This window comes from Pongo pygmaeus, chromosome 17 (genome assembly GCF_028885625.2).
Source record: "Pongo pygmaeus isolate AG05252 chromosome 17, NHGRI_mPonPyg2-v2.0_pri, whole genome shotgun sequence".
NCBI lineage: Eukaryota > Metazoa > Chordata > Mammalia > Primates > Hominidae > Pongo > Pongo pygmaeus.
In genome coordinates this window covers 61,824,495-61,843,809 of record NC_072390.2, presented here as the reverse complement: position 1 = coordinate 61,843,809, position 19,315 = coordinate 61,824,495, and the positions used below count along the sequence as shown (strand labels likewise).

General features: G+C 57.2%; 4 protein-coding genes across 8 annotated transcripts in view; 3 read left to right on the top strand and 1 right to left on the bottom strand.

The window, feature by feature from the left end:
• KATNAL2 (katanin catalytic subunit A1 like 2) overlaps positions 1-19,315 on the bottom strand; it is a 330,528-nt gene that overhangs the window by 78,128 nt on the left and 233,085 nt on the right. The window lies entirely within an intron of this gene.
• Positions 746-5,574, top strand: LOC134738497 (elongin-A3-like). The gene has a single exon (XM_063653936.1). It carries the CDS (start codon positions 2,677-2,679, stop codon positions 4,390-4,392), a length of 1,716 nt encoding a protein of 571 aa, XP_063510006.1. The 5' UTR covers positions 746-2,676; the 3' UTR covers positions 4,393-5,574.
• On the top strand, positions 5,995-11,445 carry LOC134738496 (elongin-A3-like). Its single transcript, XM_063653935.1, has one exon. The coding sequence runs from the start codon at positions 8,565-8,567 to the stop codon at positions 10,278-10,280; it is 1,716 nt and encodes a 571-aa protein (XP_063510005.1). The 5' UTR covers positions 5,995-8,564; the 3' UTR covers positions 10,281-11,445.
• LOC129018896 (elongin-A3-like) lies at positions 11,885-17,348 on the top strand. Its single transcript, XM_063653634.1, has one exon. It carries the CDS (start codon positions 14,455-14,457, stop codon positions 16,168-16,170), a length of 1,716 nt encoding a protein of 571 aa, XP_063509704.1. The 5' UTR covers positions 11,885-14,454; the 3' UTR covers positions 16,171-17,348.

Genomic DNA, 19,315 nt, shown 5'->3' with positions numbered 1-19,315 from the left:
AATCCAGTCAGCGACCGCGTAAAACTCAGACATGTCCGGGCACGGTGACTCGCGCCTGTATTCCCGTGGCTTTGGGAGGTCGAGGCCGGCGGACCACCTGAGGTCAGGAGTTGCAGACCAGCCTGACCAACCTGAGGATATCCCGTCTCTTCTAAAAAGACGAAACTCGGTTGGGCTTGCTGGCGAGCGCCTGTAATCCCAGCTACTCAGGGGGCTGAGACAGGAGAATCGCTTGAACCCGGGAGGCGGGGTTTGCGGTGAGCCCAGATCCCACCACTGCGCTCCAGGCTGGACAACAGAAGCCAAACTCCGTCTCAAAATTGAAAAACAAAACCTCAGAAAACCTTCCCCAGCAAGGGCCAGAGACAACGCCCGTCCCTATTTCTTGACAGCAATTCAAGAGAGAATCTCAGGTGGCCTGCAAAACTCACAAGAGAGCAGAATATCCTCCCCAAGGCAGAGAAGCCACACGCTCTCTCTGGAGGAGGTGGAGTGGCCACCGATCACCCTGCAGCCCCTCCCCACTCCCAGCCAGAAACCCCAGTCCCTCGGAACCAAATTGTTTTCCACTGGCAACAACCTTCCTTCCTGGAAAGTCGTTTCCCCTGCCGAAATGGAGAACAAGCACGAAACAAGCAAACACAACTCAAAACACAAACACAAGGAAGCAATCCGAGCAAGCTCTAGCTCCTCATAGCTCATCGATGCCCCCACTGGCGTGCTACTGAGAACAGCGGCTGCACCCATTAAACTCATTCATTACTGGAGAACGAGACAGACCTCAGCAGATCCCTGCTCCCACTGCGACACACCCGCTCCAAAAGACAGAAAGGAAACAACCCCCACACAACACATAAACCTGCCCCAGAATAGAATTCAGCATCAACCTAAGGATCCTGCTGTAACATTGCTACACTGACCCAGGACAGCTCAATTCTCTTCCCACCTATTTACAAAACAATCCTCATTCTGGGAGCTCCGGAAGCATGGCCAGTATTGCACTAGGATCCTCTTCGTGAGGTAGCCGGAAGTCTGGAAACACAGCAAATTTACCTATTTCTCTACACAACACGGAGGGTAATTCTCAGAAAAGGCTTAACACCCGAATCCTCATACTTCAAATGGTTGTGTTTTCCCCATTCGGACTGAAAGGTGAGAGTGGAACTCGGCTGCCCAAACCGTGGCGCCGATATCAGCTGCAGGCCAGAGCAAGCCTTTCCGAGGAGATTTTAAACAACCGGTGGGAGCAAGATCCTGAAGCATTTCTTCCAAGATTGGCAGCAGGAGACGAAACCTGGCTCTACCCGGCAGGATCCTGAAGACCAAGCACGAAGCCGTGGCTAGCAAGAGGTGGCAGTGCTCCAGCCGAAGCCACAGAGGAGCAGTCAAGAGCGGAGGTCATGGCCACCGTTTGGGGGGGGATGCCAGAGGGATTCTCCTCGTTGGCTTTCTGGAGGGCCAAACCCTGATCACATCTGCTCACTGGCAGAGCCTTTTCAGAGAGTTAGCCAAAGCTGGAGCGGAGAAGGTCCCCACCAGAGAGTTCTTCTCCACCACGACAACGTTCCTGCTCATGCCTTTCTTCCAACGAGGGCAGCTGGGCAAGACTTGCCATGGGAAATCACGAGGCGTCCACCTTACCGTCCTGATTTGGCGCCTGCTGACTTCTTTTCGTTTCCTTGTCTTAGAAAACCTGTAAAGGGCACCCAGTTTTCTTCAGTTAACAACGGAAGAAAGATTGCATGGAAACAGTTACATTCCCAGGACCCTGGGGGGCTTTAGGGATGGGCTGGACGGCGGGGAGGAGACACTGCTTCCAGAAGGGTCTCGAAGTTGATGGAGACGGGGTCGAGAAGTAAAATACACCTTTTTCATTTTTCTCCCTTAATCCCACTTTTCTACGAATGTTTCCAAGTCCCCTCACACGACGGCAATCCCAGGTAAAGAGTTGTCCTCCTCTGTTGGTTCTCCTTCCTACGATTTTGTCTTGCGGTGTTGTTATTTTCGCTTTTACTCCCAAGGGGATTCTGTCTGTGTCTTTGGGAATCCACAGATGCGGGGGCTGGGAACAAGGAGGGCCAACGGTAGAACTCAGTGGGCTGTGTCCAGGCTGCAATTAACCTAATGAACCTGCCGGGCACAGCAGTCCACCTGGCGTGGACCGTCCCGATTGGCTGCGTTGGGCTGACGGAATGAATTCGTATTGGGGCGGGGCTGCCCAAGGCCCAAGGGGGTCAGGGCTTGAGTCCTGGGTGGGCCCGGGGCTGGCTATATAAGGCCGGGCTCTGGCAGCCCAGCTGCATTCCGCCTCGGACGGCGCAGCGCAGAGGTCACTCCAGGCTGCGGCTCCACATCCCGAGGGACAGAAGCGGGCCTGCTCAGCTGTCTGCAAGGACCGGCGTTCCAGACCAAGTGGCCCGCTGCTCCGAGGACCCAGCTCGCTCCAGGTTGTGGGGACTCCACGCCCCGAGGCCTGCGGTCCGCGAGGACCAGCGCCCCGGAACCAGTGGCCCACTGCTCCGAGGACCGAGCTCGCGCCAGGCTGTGACTCCACATCCCGAGGTCGCTGCCTGGCGACCGGGCAGCGAGGACCGGCCACCCCAGACTTCGTGTCCCGCCGCCCCGAGGACAGAGCCGCGAACGCGAGGACAGCGACGCCTGCACAGCTCTGCTGAGATGGCGGCAGGCTCCACTACGCTGCGCGCAGTGCAGAAGCTGCAGGTGCGTCTGGCCACGAAGACGAACCCAAAAAAGCTGGAGAAATATTTGCAGAAACTCTCCGCCCTGCCCATGACGGCAGACATCCTGGCGGAGACTGGAATCAGAAAGACGGTGAAGCGCCTGCGGAAGCACCAGCACGTGGGCGACTTTGCCAGAGACTTAGCGGCCCGGTGGAAGAAGCTGGTGCTTGTGGACCGAAACACCGGGCCTGACCCACAGGACGCTGAGGACAGCGCTTCCCGACAGCGCCTCGGGGAGGCTCTCCAGGACCAGGAAAAGGCCTGGGGCTTCCCAGAAAACGCGACGGCCCCCAGGAGCCCATCTCACAGCCCTCAGCACGGACGGACAGCACGCAGAACACCTCCGGGACAACAGAGACCTCACCCGAGGTCTCCCAGTCGCGAGCCCAGAGCCGAGAGAAAGCGCCCCAGAACGGCCCCAGCTGATTCCGGCCCCCGTCGGGACCCTCCAACGCGCACCGCTCCCCTCCCGACGCCCGAGGGCCCTGAGCCCGCTGTGCCCGGGAAGCAACCCGGAAGAGGCCACGCTCACGCCGCTCAGGGCGGGCCTCTGCCGGGTCCGGGCTGCCAGGGCCAACCTCAGGGGGAAGCGGTGGCGAGCCACAGCAAGGGGCGCAAATCGTCCCGCTGGGCTTCGGCTCACAAATCGCCTCCTGTCCAGGAAAGCCAGTCAGAGAGGCTGCAGGCGGCCGGCGCTGATTCCGCCGGGCCGAAAACGGTGCCCAGCCTTCTCTTCGCAGAGCTCTGGGACCCCTCAGCGGCCTGGATGCAGGCCAACTACGATCTGCTGTCCGCTTTTGAGGCCATGACCTCCCAGGCAGAGCCAGAAGCACTCTCCGCGCCAACGTTCCAGGAGGAAGCCGCTTTCCCTGGACGCAGAGTGAATGCTAGGCTGCAGGTGTACTCGGGCTCCAGGCCTGCCTGCCAGCTCCAGGTGCTGACGCTGCGCCAGCAGTGCCTCCCGGTGCTTAGAAACAATCCGGACGCCCTCGGCGACGTGGGAGGGGTCGCCTACTCGGTTCTTGAACCCGTTCCGGAAGGGTGGACGCCTGATCAGCTGTATCGCACAGAGAAAGACAACCACGCACTCGCTCGAGAGACAGATGAATTATGGAGGATTCATTGTCTCCAGGACTTCAAGGGAGAAAAGCCGCGGGAGCACGAGTCTTGGCGGGAGCTGTACCTGCGGCTTCGCGACGCCCGAGAGCAGCGGCTGCGAGTAGTGACCACGAAAATCCGATCTGCACTTGAAAACAAACCCAGCGGCCGACAGACAAAGATGATCTGTTTCAACTCTGTGGCCAAGACGCCTTATGATGCTTCCAGGAGGGAAGAGAAGTCTGCAGGAGCCGCTGACCCCGGAAACGGGGAGATCAAGCCAGCCCCCCAGCCCGCAGGAAGCAGCCAGGCTGCCTCCGGCCTCGGGGACGGCGGCGGCGGCGGCGGCGGCGGCGGCAGCAGCAGCAGCAGCAGCAGCAGCAGCAGCAACGTCCTTCACGGGCCCCCTGAGAAGCGGGCCAACCCCTGCCTGAGCAGCAGCAATGAGCACGCGGCGCCCGCGGCCAAGACCCGGAAACAGGCTGCCAAGAAAGTGGCCCCGCTGATGGCCAAGGCAGTTCGAGACTACAAGAGAAGATTCTCCCGACGATAAACTCAGGACTTGCCTTACACATAAAATCTGGGGGGAGGAGGACCAATGCAAAGTCAACGCGGGTTGGGGAACGAAACTTCCAATGGACACCAGGACCCTTGGCTGGGTGCAAAGTTGAGCCTCTGAATTCTGCAGGTGTCAAGCGCTGGCCCTGTGATTTTTGCCTCCCACACCCGGCCACTGCCTCCCTGCTTGGAGGACACCTCAGAATTCAGAAGATATTATGAACACGTTCGGATCAACTCTGCTTTGGTGGTTCACCGACCGTTTTTTAAACAACGCCCTAGTTGCCATCATAAATCAGGTACGAGATGTGAGAGTCCCTTTTGCCGTTTGTTCTCTCTTCTGAAATCATGGAGCACACAGGGACTTCTTAGACACAAACTCTCAATCCATCAGTTGACACTGATAACTCCGACTACGCAAAATGTCTTGTTACTGTTGTTGTTTTCTTTTAGATAAAAGGCCGGGCATGATCCTCTAATCGTGAGCCATCCTCCTCCGGGAGGCCGAGGAAAGCAGATCGCTTGAGCCCAGGAGGTGGGGACCAGGCTGGGCCAAACGGAGAAGCCCCGTCTCCACAAAAGATACCAAAATTAGCCCGGCGTGGTGGCACGGCCCCTGTGGTCCCAGCTCCTTAAAGGGCTGAGGTGGCAGGATCGCCTGAGCTGGGCAAGCGGAGGTTGCGGTGACCCTTCCTCATTCCACTGCACTCCAGCCTGGATGACACAACCAGAGCACACCTCAAAGAAAACTGCTGTTTGTTTGAAGAAAGGAACTCTTGGCTTTCATACATAAATGCTAACAACTGGTACGTTCCTTAAGTCAAAACACTTTTACTAGAGTCATTCCCAATCTTTTCACCCAGAACCCCTGTGAAAGAATGGCGACACCTTAATCAGCTTATTTAGGTTCTCGATCAGGAAGTCTAAACCTGCCAACCAGAGTTTCTAATTCCCATGAGATGACCGGGTTAACTACCTTGACTTCACCTCCTACCAGCTCCTGCAAGCTTTGGTGAACGTTTGCCTTCTAACTCAGGGCATTTGTTGGCTTCACGCGGGCTGGTAGTCACAGGTCCGTGTGCCAGATACGACACACACACATACACACAAACAAAGACACACACACAAACGCACACACACACGCGCGCGCACACACACAAACACGCACGCGCACACACACCCCCCCCCCCCCATTAAGTAAACCTCGTTCTTAGGCGTTACCGACAGTGAGGGGTAGAGAGAGAAATACAAAGACATAAGCCGCAAGGCAAAACCGAGCAAGGGCAGCAGAAGAGATCAAAGTCCTGTACCCTGGGCTGTCAGCAGCATGGGGGCTGGGAAGCTCCTGGAAGCAGGCACCTGAGTGGATGCCGGTGCACGTCAAAGGAGGCCTTCAAGCCTGAAGAACACGGAAGGAGCCAGAAACGGGGTGCCACAGAGATGCTACCCTTAAGGAAGACAGAAAAGCATCCGTTCCGGGGAAGGGGACATAATCCAGTCAGCGACCGCGTAAAACTCAGACATGTCCGGGCACGGTGACTCGCGCCTGTATTCCCGTGGCTTTGGGAGGTCGAGGCCGGCGGACCACCTGAGGTCAGGAGTTGCAGACCAGCCTGACCAACCTGAGGATATCCCGTCTCTTCTAAAAAGACGAAACTCGGTTGGGCTTGCTGGCGAGCGCCTGTAATCCCAGCTACTCAGGGGGCTGAGACAGGAGAATCGCTTGAACCCGGGAGGCGGGGTTTGCGGTGAGCCCAGATCCCACCACTGCGCTCCAGGCTGGACAACAGAAGCCAAACTCCGTCTCAAAATTGAAAAACAAAACCTCAGAAAACCTTCCCCAGCAAGGGCCAGAGACAACGCCCGTCCCTATTTCTTGACAGCAATTCAAGAGAGAATCTCAGGTGGCCTGCAAAACTCACAAGAGAGCAGAATATCCTCCCCAAGGCAGAGAAGCCACACGCTCTCTCTGGAGGAGGTGGAGTGGCCACCGATCACCCTGCAGCCCCTCCCCACTCCCAGCCAGAAACCCCAGTCCCTCGGAACCAAATTGTTTTCCACTGGCAACAACCTTCCTTCCTGGAAAATCGTTTCCCCTGCCGAAATGGAGAACAAGCACGAAACAAGCAAACACAACTCAAAACACAAACACAAGGAAGCAATCCGAGCAAGCTCTAGCTCCTCATAGCTCATCGATGCCCCCACTGGCGTGCTACTGAAAACAGCGGCTGCACCCATTAAACTCATTCATTACTGGAGAACGAGACAGACCTCAGCAGATCCCTGCTCCCACTGCGACACACCCGCTCCAAAAGACAGAAAGGAAACAACCCCCACACAACACATAAACCTGCCCCAGAATAGAATTCAGCATCAACCTAAGGATCCTGCTGTAACATTGCTACACTGACCCAGGACAGCTCAATTCTCTTCCCACCTATTTACAAAACAATCCTCATTCTGGGAGCTCCGGAAGCATGGCCAGTATTGCACTAGGATCCTCTTCGTGAGGTAGCCGGAAGTCTGGAAACACAGCAAATTTACCTATTTCTCTACACAACACGGAGGGTAATTCTCAGAAAAGGCTTAACACCCGAATCCTCATACTTCAAATGGTTGTGTTTTCCCCATTCGGACTGAAAGGTGAGAGTGGAACTCGGCTGCCCAAACCGTGGCGCCGATATCAGCTGCAGGCCAGAGCAAGCCTTTCCGAGGAGATTTTAAACAACCGGTGGGAGCAAGATCCTGAAGCATTTCTTCCAAGATTGGCAGCAGGAGACGAAACCTGGCTCTACCCGGCAGGATCCTGAAGACCAAGCACGAAGCCGTGGCTAGCAAGAGGTGGCAGTGCTCCAGCCGAAGCCACAGAGGAGCAGTCAAGAGCGGAGGTCATGGCCACCGTTTGGGGGGGGATGCCAGAGGGATTCTCCTCGTTGGCTTTCTGGAGGGCCAAACCCTGATCACATCTGCTCACTGGCAGAGCCTTTTCAGAGAGTTAGCCAAAGCTGGAGCGGAGAAGGTCCCCACCAGAGAGTTCTTCTCCACCACGACAACGTTCCTGCTCATGCCTTTCTTCCAACGAGGGCAGCTGGGCAAGACTTGCCATGGGAAATCACGAGGCGTCCACCTTACCGTCCTGATTTGGCGCCTGCTGACTTCTTTTCGTTTCCTTGTCTTAGAAAACCTGTAAAGGGCACCCAGTTTTCTTCAGTTAACAACGGAAGAAAGATTGCATGGAAACAGTTACATTCCCAGGACCCTGGGGGGCTTTAGGGATGGGCTGGACGGCGGGGAGGAGACACTGCTTCCAGAAGGGTCTCGAAGTTGATGGAGACGGGGTCGAGAAGTAAAATACACCTTTTTCATTTTTCTCCCTTAATCCCACTTTTCTACGAATGTTTCCAAGTCCCCTCACACGACGGCAATCCCAGGTAAAGAGTTGTCCTCCTCTGTTGGTTCTCCTTCCTACGATTTTGTCTTGCGGTGTTGTTATTTTCGCTTTTACTCCCAAGGGGATTCTGTCTGTGTCTTTGGGAATCCACAGATGCGGGGGCTGGGAACAAGGAGGGCCAACGGTAGAACTCAGTGGGCTGTGTCCAGGCTGCAATTAACCTAATGAACCTGCCGGGCACAGCAGTCCACCTGGCGTGGACCGTCCCGATTGGCTGCGTTGGGCTGACGGAATGAATTCGTATTGGGGCGGGGCTGCCCAAGGCCCAAGGGGGTCAGGGCTTGAGTCCTGGGTGGGCCCGGGGCTGGCTATATAAGGCCGGGCTCTGGCAGCCCAGCTGCATTCCGCCTCGGACGGCGCAGCGCAGAGGTCACTCCAGGCTGCGGCTCCACATCCCGAGGGACAGAAGCGGGCCTGCTCAGCTGTCTGCAAGGACCGGCGTTCCAGACCAAGTGGCCCGCTGCTCCGAGGACCCAGCTCGCTCCAGGTTGTGGGGACTCCACGCCCCGAGGCCTGCGGTCCGCGAGGACCAGCGCCCCGGAACCAGTGGCCCACTGCTCCGAGGACCGAGCTCGCGCCAGGCTGTGACTCCACATCCCGAGGTCGCTGCCTGGCGACCGGGCAGCGAGGACCGGCCACCCCAGACTTCGTGTCCCGCCGCCCCGAGGACAGAGCCGCGAACGCGAGGACAGCGACGCCTGCACAGCTCTGCTGAGATGGCGGCAGGCTCCACTACGCTGCGCGCAGTGCAGAAGCTGCAGGTGCGTCTGGCCACGAAGACGAACCCAAAAAAGCTGGAGAAATATTTGCAGAAACTCTCCGCCCTGCCCATGACGGCAGACATCCTGGCGGAGACTGGAATCAGAAAGACGGTGAAGCGCCTGCGGAAGCACCAGCACGTGGGCGACTTTGCCAGAGACTTAGCGGCCCGGTGGAAGAAGCTGGTGCTTGTGGACCGAAACACCGGGCCTGACCCACAGGACGCTGAGGACAGCGCTTCCCGACAGCGCCTCGGGGAGGCTCTCCAGGACCAGGAAAAGGCCTGGGGCTTCCCAGAAAACGCGACGGCCCCCAGGAGCCCATCTCACAGCCCTCAGCACGGACGGACAGCACGCAGAACACCTCCGGGACAACAGAGACCTCACCCGAGGTCTCCCAGTCGCGAGCCCAGAGCCGAGAGAAAGCGCCCCAGAACGGCCCCAGCTGATTCCGGCCCCCGTCGGGACCCTCCAACGCGCACCGCTCCCCTCCCGACGCCCGAGGGCCCTGAGCCCGCTGTGCCCGGGAAGCAACCCGGAAGAGGCCACGCTCACGCCGCTCAGGGCGGGCCTCTGCCGGGTCCGGGCTGCCAGGGCCAACCTCAGGGGGAAGCGGTGGCGAGCCACAGCAAGGGGCGCAAATCGTCCCGCTGGGCTTCGGCTCACAAATCGCCTCCTGTCCAGGAAAGCCAGTCAGAGAGGCTGCAGGCGGCCGGCGCTGATTCCGCCGGGCCGAAAACGGTGCCCAGCCTTCTCTTCGCAGAGCTCTGGGACCCCTCAGCGGCCTGGATGCAGGCCAACTACGATCTGCTGTCCGCTTTTGAGGCCATGACCTCCCAGGCAGAGCCAGAAGCACTCTCCGCGCCAACGTTCCAGGAGGAAGCCGCTTTCCCTGGACGCAGAGTGAATGCTAGGCTGCAGGTGTACTCGGGCTCCAGGCCTGCCTGCCAGCTCCAGGTGCTGACGCTGCGCCAGCAGTGCCTCCCGGTGCTTAGAAACAATCCGGACGCCCTCGGCGACGTGGGAGGGGTCGCCTACTCGGTTCTTGAACCCGTTCCGGAAGGGTGGACGCCTGATCAGCTGTATCGCACAGAGAAAGACAACCACGCACTCGCTCGAGAGACAGATGAATTATGGAGGATTCATTGTCTCCAGGACTTCAAGGGAGAAAAGCCGCGGGAGCACGAGTCTTGGCGGGAGCTGTACCTGCGGCTTCGCGACGCCCGAGAGCAGCGGCTGCGAGTAGTGACCACGAAAATCCGATCTGCACTTGAAAACAAACCCAGCGGCCGACAGACAAAGATGATCTGTTTCAACTCTGTGGCCAAGACGCCTTATGATGCTTCCAGGAGGGAAGAGAAGTCTGCAGGAGCCGCTGACCCCGGAAACGGGGAGATCAAGCCAGCCCCCCAGCCCGCAGGAAGCAGCCAGGCTGCCTCCGGCCTCGGGGACGGCGGCGGCGGCGGCGGCGGCGGCGGCAGCAGCAGCAGCAGCAGCAGCAGCAGCAGCAACGTCCTTCACGGGCCCCCTGAGAAGCGGGCCAACCCCTGCCTGAGCAGCAGCAATGAGCACGCGGCGCCCGCGGCCAAGACCCGGAAACAGGCTGCCAAGAAAGTGGCCCCGCTGATGGCCAAGGCAGTTCGAGACTACAAGAGAAGATTCTCCCGACGATAAACTCAGGACTTGCCTTACACATAAAATCTGGGGGGAGGAGGACCAATGCAAAGTCAACGCGGGTTGGGGAACGAAACTTCCAATGGACACCAGGACCCTTGGCTGGGTGCAAAGTTGAGCCTCTGAATTCTGCAGGTGTCAAGCGCTGGCCCTGTGATTTTTGCCTCCCACACCCGGCCACTGCCTCCCTGCTTGGAGGACACCTCAGAATTCAGAAGATATTATGAACACGTTCGGATCAACTCTGCTTTGGTGGTTCACCGACCGTTTTTTAAACAACGCCCTAGTTGCCATCATAAATCAGGTACGAGATGTGAGAGTCCCTTTTGCCGTTTGTTCTCTCTTCTGAAATCATGGAGCACACAGGGACTTCTTAGACACAAACTCTCAATCCATCAGTTGACACTGATAACTCCGACTACGCAAAATGTCTTGTTACTGTTGTTGTTTTCTTTTAGATAAAAGGCCGGGCATGATCCTCTAATCGTGAGCCATCCTCCTCCGGGAGGCCGAGGAAAGCAGATCGCTTGAGCCCAGGAGGTGGGGACCAGGCTGGGCCAAACGGAGAAGCCCCGTCTCCACAAAAGATACCAAAATTAGCCCGGCGTGGTGGCACGGCCCCTGTGGTCCCAGCTCCTTAAAGGGCTGAGGTGGCAGGATCGCCTGAGCTGGGCAAGCGGAGGTTGCGGTGACCCTTCCTCATTCCACTGCACTCCAGCCTGGATGACACAACCAGAGCACACCTCAAAGAAAACTGCTGTTTGTTTGAAGAAAGGAACTCTTGGCTTTCATACATAAATGCTAACAACTGGTACGTTCCTTAAGTCAAAACACTTTTACTAGAGTCATTCCCAATCTTTTCACCCAGAACCCCTGTGAAAGAATGGCGACACCTTAATCAGCTTATTTAGGTTCTCGATCAGGAAGTCTAAACCTGCCAACCAGAGTTTCTAATTCCCATGAGATGACCGGGTTAACTACCTTGACTTCACCTCCTACCAGCTCCTGCAAGCTTTGGTGAACGTTTGCCTTCTAACTCAGGGCATTTGTTGGCTTCACGCGGGCTGGTAGTCACAGGTCCGTGTGCCAGATACGACACACACACATACACACAAACAAAGACACACACACAAACGCACACACACACGCGCGCGCACACACACAAACACGCACGCGCGCACACCCCCCCCCCCCCCCCCATTAAGTAAACCTCGTTCTTAGGCGTTACCGACAGTGAGGGGTAGAGAGAGAAATACAAAGACATAAGCCGCAAGGCAAAACCGAGCAAGGGCAGCAGAAGAGATCAAAGTCCTGTACCCTGGGCTGTCAGCAGCATGGGGGCTGGGAAGCTCCTGGAAGCAGGCACCTGAGTGGATGCCGGTGCACGTCAAAGGAGGCCTTCAAGCCTGAAGAACACGGAAGGAGCCAGAAACGGGGTGCCACAGAGATGCTACCCTTAAGGAAGACAGAAAAGCATCCGTTCCGGGGAAGGGGACATAATCCAGTCAGCGACCGCGTAAAACTCAGACATGTCCGGGCACGGTGACTCGCGCCTGTATTCCCGTGGCTTTGGGAGGTCGAGGCCGGCGGACCACCTGAGGTCAGGAGTTGCAGACCAGCCTGACCAACCTGAGGATATCCCGTCTCTTCTAAAAAGACGAAACTCGGTTGGGCTTGCTGGCGAGCGCCTGTAATCCCAGCTACTCAGGGGGCTGAGACAGGAGAATCGCTTGAACCCGGGAGGCGGGGTTTGCGGTGAGCCCAGATCCCACCACTGCGCTCCAGGCTGGACAACAGAAGCCAAACTCCGTCTCAAAATTGAAAAACAAAACCTCAGAAAACCTTCCCCAGCAAGGGCCAGAGACAACGCCCGTCCCTATTTCTTGACAGCAATTCAAGAGAGAATCTCAGGTGGCCTGCAAAACTCACAAGAGAGCAGAATATCCTCCCCAAGGCAGAGAAGCCACACGCTCTCTCTGGAGGAGGTGGAGTGGCCACCGATCACCCTGCAGCCCCTCCCCACTCCCAGCCAGAAACCCCAGTCCCTCGGAACCAAATTGTTTTCCACTGGCAACAACCTTCCTTCCTGGAAAATCGTTTCCCCTGCCGAAATGGAGAACAAGCACGAAACAAGCAAACACAACTCAAAACACAAACACAAGGAAGCAATCCGAGCAAGCTCTAGCTCCTCATAGCTCATCGATGCCCCCACTGGCGTGCTACTGAAAACAGCGGCTGCACCCATTAAACTCATTCATTACTGGAGAACGAGACAGACCTCAGCAGATCCCTGCTCCCACTGCGACACACCCGCTCCAAAAGACAGAAAGGAAACAACCCCCACACAACACATAAACCTGCCCCAGAATAGAATTCAGCATCAACCTAAGGATCCTGCTGTAACATTGCTACACTGACCCAGGACAGCTCAATTCTCTTCCCACCTATTTACAAAACAATCCTCATTCTGGGAGCTCCGGAAGCATGGCCAGTATTGCACTAGGATCCTCTTCGTGAGGTAGCCGGAAGTCTGGAAACACAGCAAATTTACCTATTTCTCTACACAACACGGAGGGTAATTCTCAGAAAAGGCTTAACACCCGAATCCTCATACTTCAAATGGTTGTGTTTTCCCCATTCGGACTGAAAGGTGAGAGTGGAACTCGGCTGCCCAAACCGTGGCGCCGATATCAGCTGCAGGCCAGAGCAAGCCTTTCCGAGGAGATTTTAAACAACCGGTGGGAGCAAGATCCTGAAGCATTTCTTCCAAGATTGGCAGCAGGAGACGAAACCTGGCTCTACCCGGCAGGATCCTGAAGACCAAGCACGAAGCCGTGGCTAGCAAGAGGTGGCAGTGCTCCAGCCGAAGCCACAGAGGAGCAGTCAAGAGCGGAGGTCATGGCCACCGTTTGGGGGGGGATGCCAGAGGGATTCTCCTCGTTGGCTTTCTGGAGGGCCAAACCCTGATCACATCTGCTCACTGGCAGAGCCTTTTCAGAGAGTTAGCCAAAGCTGGAGCGGAGAAGGTCCCCACCAGAGAGTTCTTCTCCACCACGACAACGTTCCTGCTCATGCCTTTCTTCCAACGAGGGCAGCTGGGCAAGACTTGCCATGGGAAATCACGAGGCGTCCACCTTACCGTCCTGATTTGGCGCCTGCTGACTTCTTTTCGTTTCCTTGTCTTAGAAAACCTGTAAAGGGCACCCAGTTTTCTTCAGTTAACAACGGAAGAAAGATTGCATGGAAACAGTTACATTCCCAGGACCCTGGGGGGCTTTAGGGATGGGCTGGACGGCGGGGAGGAGACACTGCTTCCAGAAGGGTCTCGAAGTTGATGGAGACGGGGTCGAGAAGTAAAATACACCTTTTTCATTTTTCTCCCTTAATCCCACTTTTCTACGAATGTTTCCAAGTCCCCTCACACGACGGCAATCCCAGGTAAAGAGTTGTCCTCCTCTGTTGGTTCTCCTTCCTACGATTTTGTCTTGCGGTGTTGTTATTTTCGCTTTTACTCCCAAGGGGATTCTGTCTGTGTCTTTGGGAATCCACAGATGCGGGGGCTGGGAACAAGGAGGGCCAACGGTAGAACTCAGTGGGCTGTGTCCAGGCTGCAATTAACCTAATGAACCTGCCGGGCACAGCAGTCCACCTGGCGTGGACCGTCCCGATTGGCTGCGTTGGGCTGACGGAATGAATTCGTATTGGGGCGGGGCTGCCCAAGGCCCAAGGGGGTCAGGGCTTGAGTCCTGGGTGGGCCCGGGGCTGGCTATATAAGGCCGGGCTCTGGCAGCCCAGCTGCATTCCGCCTCGGACGGCGCAGCGCAGAGGTCACTCCAGGCTGCGGCTCCACATCCCGAGGGACAGAAGCGGGCCTGCTCAGCTGTCTGCAAGGACCGGCGTTCCAGACCAAGTGGCCCGCTGCTCCGAGGACCCAGCTCGCTCCAGGTTGTGGGGACTCCACGCCCCGAGGCCTGCGGTCCGCGAGGACCAGCGCCCCGGAACCAGTGGCCCACTGCTCCGAGGACCGAGCTCGCGCCAGGCTGTGACTCCACATCCCGAGGTCGCTGCCTGGCGACCGGGCAGCGAGGACCGGCCACCCCAGACTTCGTGTCCCGCCGCCCCGAGGACAGAGCCGCGAACGCGAGGACAGCGACGCCTGCACAGCTCTGCTGAGATGGCGGCAGGCTCCACTACGCTGCGCGCAGTGCAGAAGCTGCAGGTGCGTCTGGCCACGAAGACGAACCCAAAAAAGCTGGAGAAATATTTGCAGAAACTCTCCGCCCTGCCCATGACGGCAGACATCCTGGCGGAGACTGGAATCAGAAAGACGGTGAAGCGCCTGCGGAAGCACCAGCACGTGGGCGACTTTGCCAGAGACTTAGCGGCCCGGTGGAAGAAGCTGGTGCTTGTGGACCGAAACACCGGGCCTGACCCACAGGACGCTGAGGACAGCGCTTCCCGACAGCGCCTCGGGGAGGCTCTCCAGGACCAGGAAAAGGCCTGGGGCTTCCCAGAAAACGCGACGGCCCCCAGGAGCCCATCTCACAGCCCTCAGCACGGACGGACAGCACGCAGAACACCTCCGGGACAACAGAGACCTCACCCGAGGTCTCCCAGTCGCGAGCCCAGAGCCGAGAGAAAGCGCCCCAGAACGGCCCCAGCTGATTCCGGCCCCCGTCGGGACCCTCCAACGCGCACCGCTCCCCTCCCGACGCCCGAGGGCCCTGAGCCCGCTGTGCCCGGGAAGCAACCCGGAAGAGGCCACGCTCACGCCGCTCAGGGCGGGCCTCTGCCGGGTCCGGGCTGCCAGGGCCAACCTCAGGGGGAAGCGGTGGCGAGCCACAGCAAGGGGCGCAAATCGTCCCGCTGGGCTTCGGCTCACAAATCGCCTCCTGTCCAGGAAAGCCAGTCAGAGAGGCTGCAGGCGGCCGGCGCTGATTCCGCCGGGCCGAAAACGGTGCCCAGCCTTCTCTTCGCAGAGCTCTGGGACCCCTCAGCGGCCTGGATGCAGGCCAACTACGATCTGCTGTCCGCTTTTGAGGCCATGACCTCCCAGGCAGAGCCAGAAGCACTCTCCGCGCCAACGTTCCAGGAGGAAGCCGCTTTCCCTGGACGCAGAGTGAATGCTAGGCTGCAGGTGTACTCGGGCTCCAGGCCTGCCTGCCAGCTCCAGGTGCTGACGCTGCGCCAGCAGTGCCTCCCGGTGCTTAGAAACAATCCGGACGCCCTCGGCGACGTGGGAGGGGTCGCCTACTCGGTTCTTGAACCCGTTCCGGAAGGGTGGACGCCTGATCAGCTGTATCGCACAGAGAAAGACAACCACGCACTCGCTCGAGAGACAGATGAATTATGGAGGATTCATTGTCTCCAGGACTTCAAGGGAGAAAAGCCGCGGGAGCACGAGTCTTGGCGGGAGCTGTACCTGCGGCTTCGCGACGCCCGAGAGCAGCGGCTGCGAGTAGTGACCACGAAAATCCGATCTGCACTTGAAAACAAACCCAGCGGCCGACAGACAAAGATGATCTGTTTCAACTCTGTGGCCAAGACGCCTTATGATGCTTCCAGGAGGGAAGAGAAGTCTGCAGGAGCCGCTGACCCCGGAAACGGGGAGATCAAGCCAGCCCCCCAGCCCGCAGGAAGCAGCCAGGCTGCCTCCGGCCTCGGGGACGGCGGCGGCGGCGGCGGCGGCGGCGGCAGCAGCAGCAGCAGCAGCAGCAGCAGCAGCAACGTCCTTCACGGGCCCCCTGAGAAGCGGGCCAACCCCTGCCTGAGCAGCAGCAATGAGCACGCGGCGCCCGCGGCCAAGACCCGGAAACAGGCTGCCAAGAAAGTGGCCCCGCTGATGGCCAAGGCAGTTCGAGACTACAAGAGAAGATTCTCCCGACGATAAACTCAGGACTTGCCTTACACATAAAATCTGGGGGGAGGAGGACCAATGCAAAGTCAACGCGGGTTGGGGAACGAAACTTCCAATGGACACCAGGACCCTTGGCTGGGTGCAAAGTTGAGCCTCTGAATTCTGCAGGTGTCAAGCGCTGGCCCTGTGATTTTTGCCTCCCACACCCGGCCACTGCCTCCCTGCTTGGAGGACACCTCAGAATTCAGAAGATATTATGAACGCGTTCGGATCAACTCTGCTTTGGTGGTTCACCGACCGTTTTTTAAACAACGCCCTAGTTGCCATCATAAATCAGGTACGAGATGTGAGAGTCCCTTTTGCCGTTTGTTCTCTCTTCTGAAATCATGGAGCACACAGGGACTTCTTAGACACAAACTCTCAATCCATCAGTTGACACTGATAACTCCGACTACGCAAAATGTCTTGTTACTGTTGTTGTTTTCTTTTAGATAAAAGGCCGGGCATGATCCTCTAATCGTGAGCCATCCTCCTCCGGGAGGCCGAGGAAAGCAGATCGCTTGAGCCCAGGAGGTGGGGACCAGGCTGGGCCAAACGGAGAAGCCCCGTCTCCACAAAAGATACCAAAATTAGCCCGGCGTGGTGGCACGGCCCCTGTGGTCCCAGCTCCTTAAAGGGCTGAGGTGGCAGGATCGCCTGAGCTGGGCAAGCGGAGGTTGCGGTGACCCTTCCTCATTCCACTGCACTCCAGCCTGGATGACACAACCAGAGCACACCTCAAAGAAAACTGCTGTTTGTTTGAAGAAAGGAACTCTTGGCTTTCATACATAAATGCTAACAACTGGTACGTTCCTTAAGTCAAAACACTTTTACTAGAGTCATTCCCAATCTTTTCACCCAGAACCCCTGTGAAAGAATGGCGACACCTTAATCAGCTTATTTAGGTTCTCGATCAGGAAGTCTAAACCTGCCAACCAGAGTTTCTAATTCCCATGAGATGACCGGGTTAACTACCTTGACTTCACCTCCTACCAGCTCCTGCAAGCTTTGGTGAACGTTTGCCTTCTAACTCAGGGCATTTGTTGGCTTCACGCGGGCTGGTAGTCACAGGTCCGTGTGCCAGATACGACACACACACATACACACAAACAAAGACACACACACAAACGCACACACACACGCGCGCGCACACACACAAACACGCACGCGCACACACCCCCCCCCCCCCCCCATTAAGTAAACCTCGTTCTTAGGCGTTACCGACAGTGAGGGGTAGAGAGAGAAATACAAAGACATAAGCCGCAAGGCAAAACCGAGCAAGGGCAGCAGAAGAGATCAAAGTCCTGTACCCTGGGCTGTCAGCAGCATGGGGGCTGGGAAGCTCCTGGAAGCAGGCACCTGAGTGGATGCCGGTGCACGTCAAAGGAGGCCTTCAAGCCTGAAGAACACGGAAGGAGCCAGAAACGGGGTGCCACAGAGATGCTACCCTTAAGGAAGACAGAAAAGCATCCGTTCCGGGGAAGGGGACATAATCCAGTCAGCGACCGCGTAAAACTCAGACATGTCCGGGCACGGTGACTCGCGCCTGTATTCCCGTGGCTTTGGGAGGTCGAGGCCGGCGGACCACCTGAGGTCAGGAGTTGCAGACCAGCCTGACCAACCTGAGGATATCCCGTCTCTTCTAAAAAGACGAAACTCGGTTGGGCTTGCTGGCGAGCGCCTGTAATCCCAGCTACTCAGGGGGCTGAGACAGGAGAATCGCTTGAACCCGGGAGGCGGGGTTTGCGGTGAGCCCAGATCCCACCACTGCGCTCCAGGCTGGACAACAGAAGCCAAACTCCGTCTCAAAATTGAAAAACAAAACCTCAGAAAACCTTCCCCAGCAAGGGCCAGAGACAACGCCCGTCCCTATTTCTTGACAGCAATTCAAGAGAGAATCTCAGGTGGCCTGCAAAACTCACAAGAGAGCAGAATATCCTCCCCAAGGCAGAGAAGCCACACGCTCTCTCTGGAGGAGGTGGAGTGGCCACCGATCACCCTGCAGCCCCTCCCCACTCCCAGCCAGAAACCCCAGTCCCTCGGAACCAAATTGTTTTCCACTGGCAACAACCTTCCTTCCTGGAAAATCGTTTCCCCTGCCGAAATGGAGAACAAGCACGAAACAAGCAAACACAACTCAAAACACAAACACAAGGAAGCAATCCGAGCAAGCTCTAGCTCCTCATAGCTCATCGATGCCCCCACTGGCGTGCTACTGAAAACAGCGGCTGCACCCATTAAACTCATTCATTACTGGAGAACGAGACAGACCTCAGCAGATCCCTGCTCCCACTGCGACACACCCGCTCCAAAAGACAGAAAGGAAACAACCCCCACACAACACATAAACCTGCCCCAGAATAGAATTCAGCATCAACCTAAGGATCCTGCTGTAACATTGCTACACTGACCCAGGACAGCTCAATTCTCTTCCCACCTATTTACAAAACAATCCTCATTCTGGGAGCTCCGGAAGCATGGCCAGTATTGCACTAGGATCCTCTTCGTGAGGTAGCCGGAAGTCTGGAAACACAGCAAATTTACCTATTTCTCTACACAACACGGAGGGTAATTCTCAGAAAAGGCTTAACACCCGAATCCTCATACTTCAAATGGTTGTGTTTTCCCCATTCGGACTGAAAGGTGAGAGTGGAACTCGGCTGCCCAAACCGTGGCGCCGATATCAGCTGCAGGCCAGAGCAAGCCTTTCCGAGGAGATTTTAAACAACCGGTGGGAGCAAGATCCTGAAGCATTTCTTCCAAGATTGGCAGCAGGAGACGAAACCTGGCTCTACCCGGCAGGATCCTGAAGACCAAGCACGAAGCCGTGGCTAGCAAGAGGTGGCAGTGCTCCAGCCGAAGCCACAGAGGAGCAGTCAAGAGCGGAGGTCATGGCCACCGTTTGGGGGGGGATGCCAGAGGGATTCTCCTCGTTGGCTTTCTGGAGGGCCAAACCCTGATCACATCTGCTCACTGGCAGAGCCTTTTCAGAGAGTTAGCCAAAGCTGGAGCGGAGAAGGTCCCCACCAGAGAGTTCTTCTCCACCACGACAACGTTCCTGCTCATGCCTTTCTTCCAACGAGGGCAGCTGGGCAAGACTTGCCATGGGAAATCACGAGGCGTCCACCTTACCGTCCTG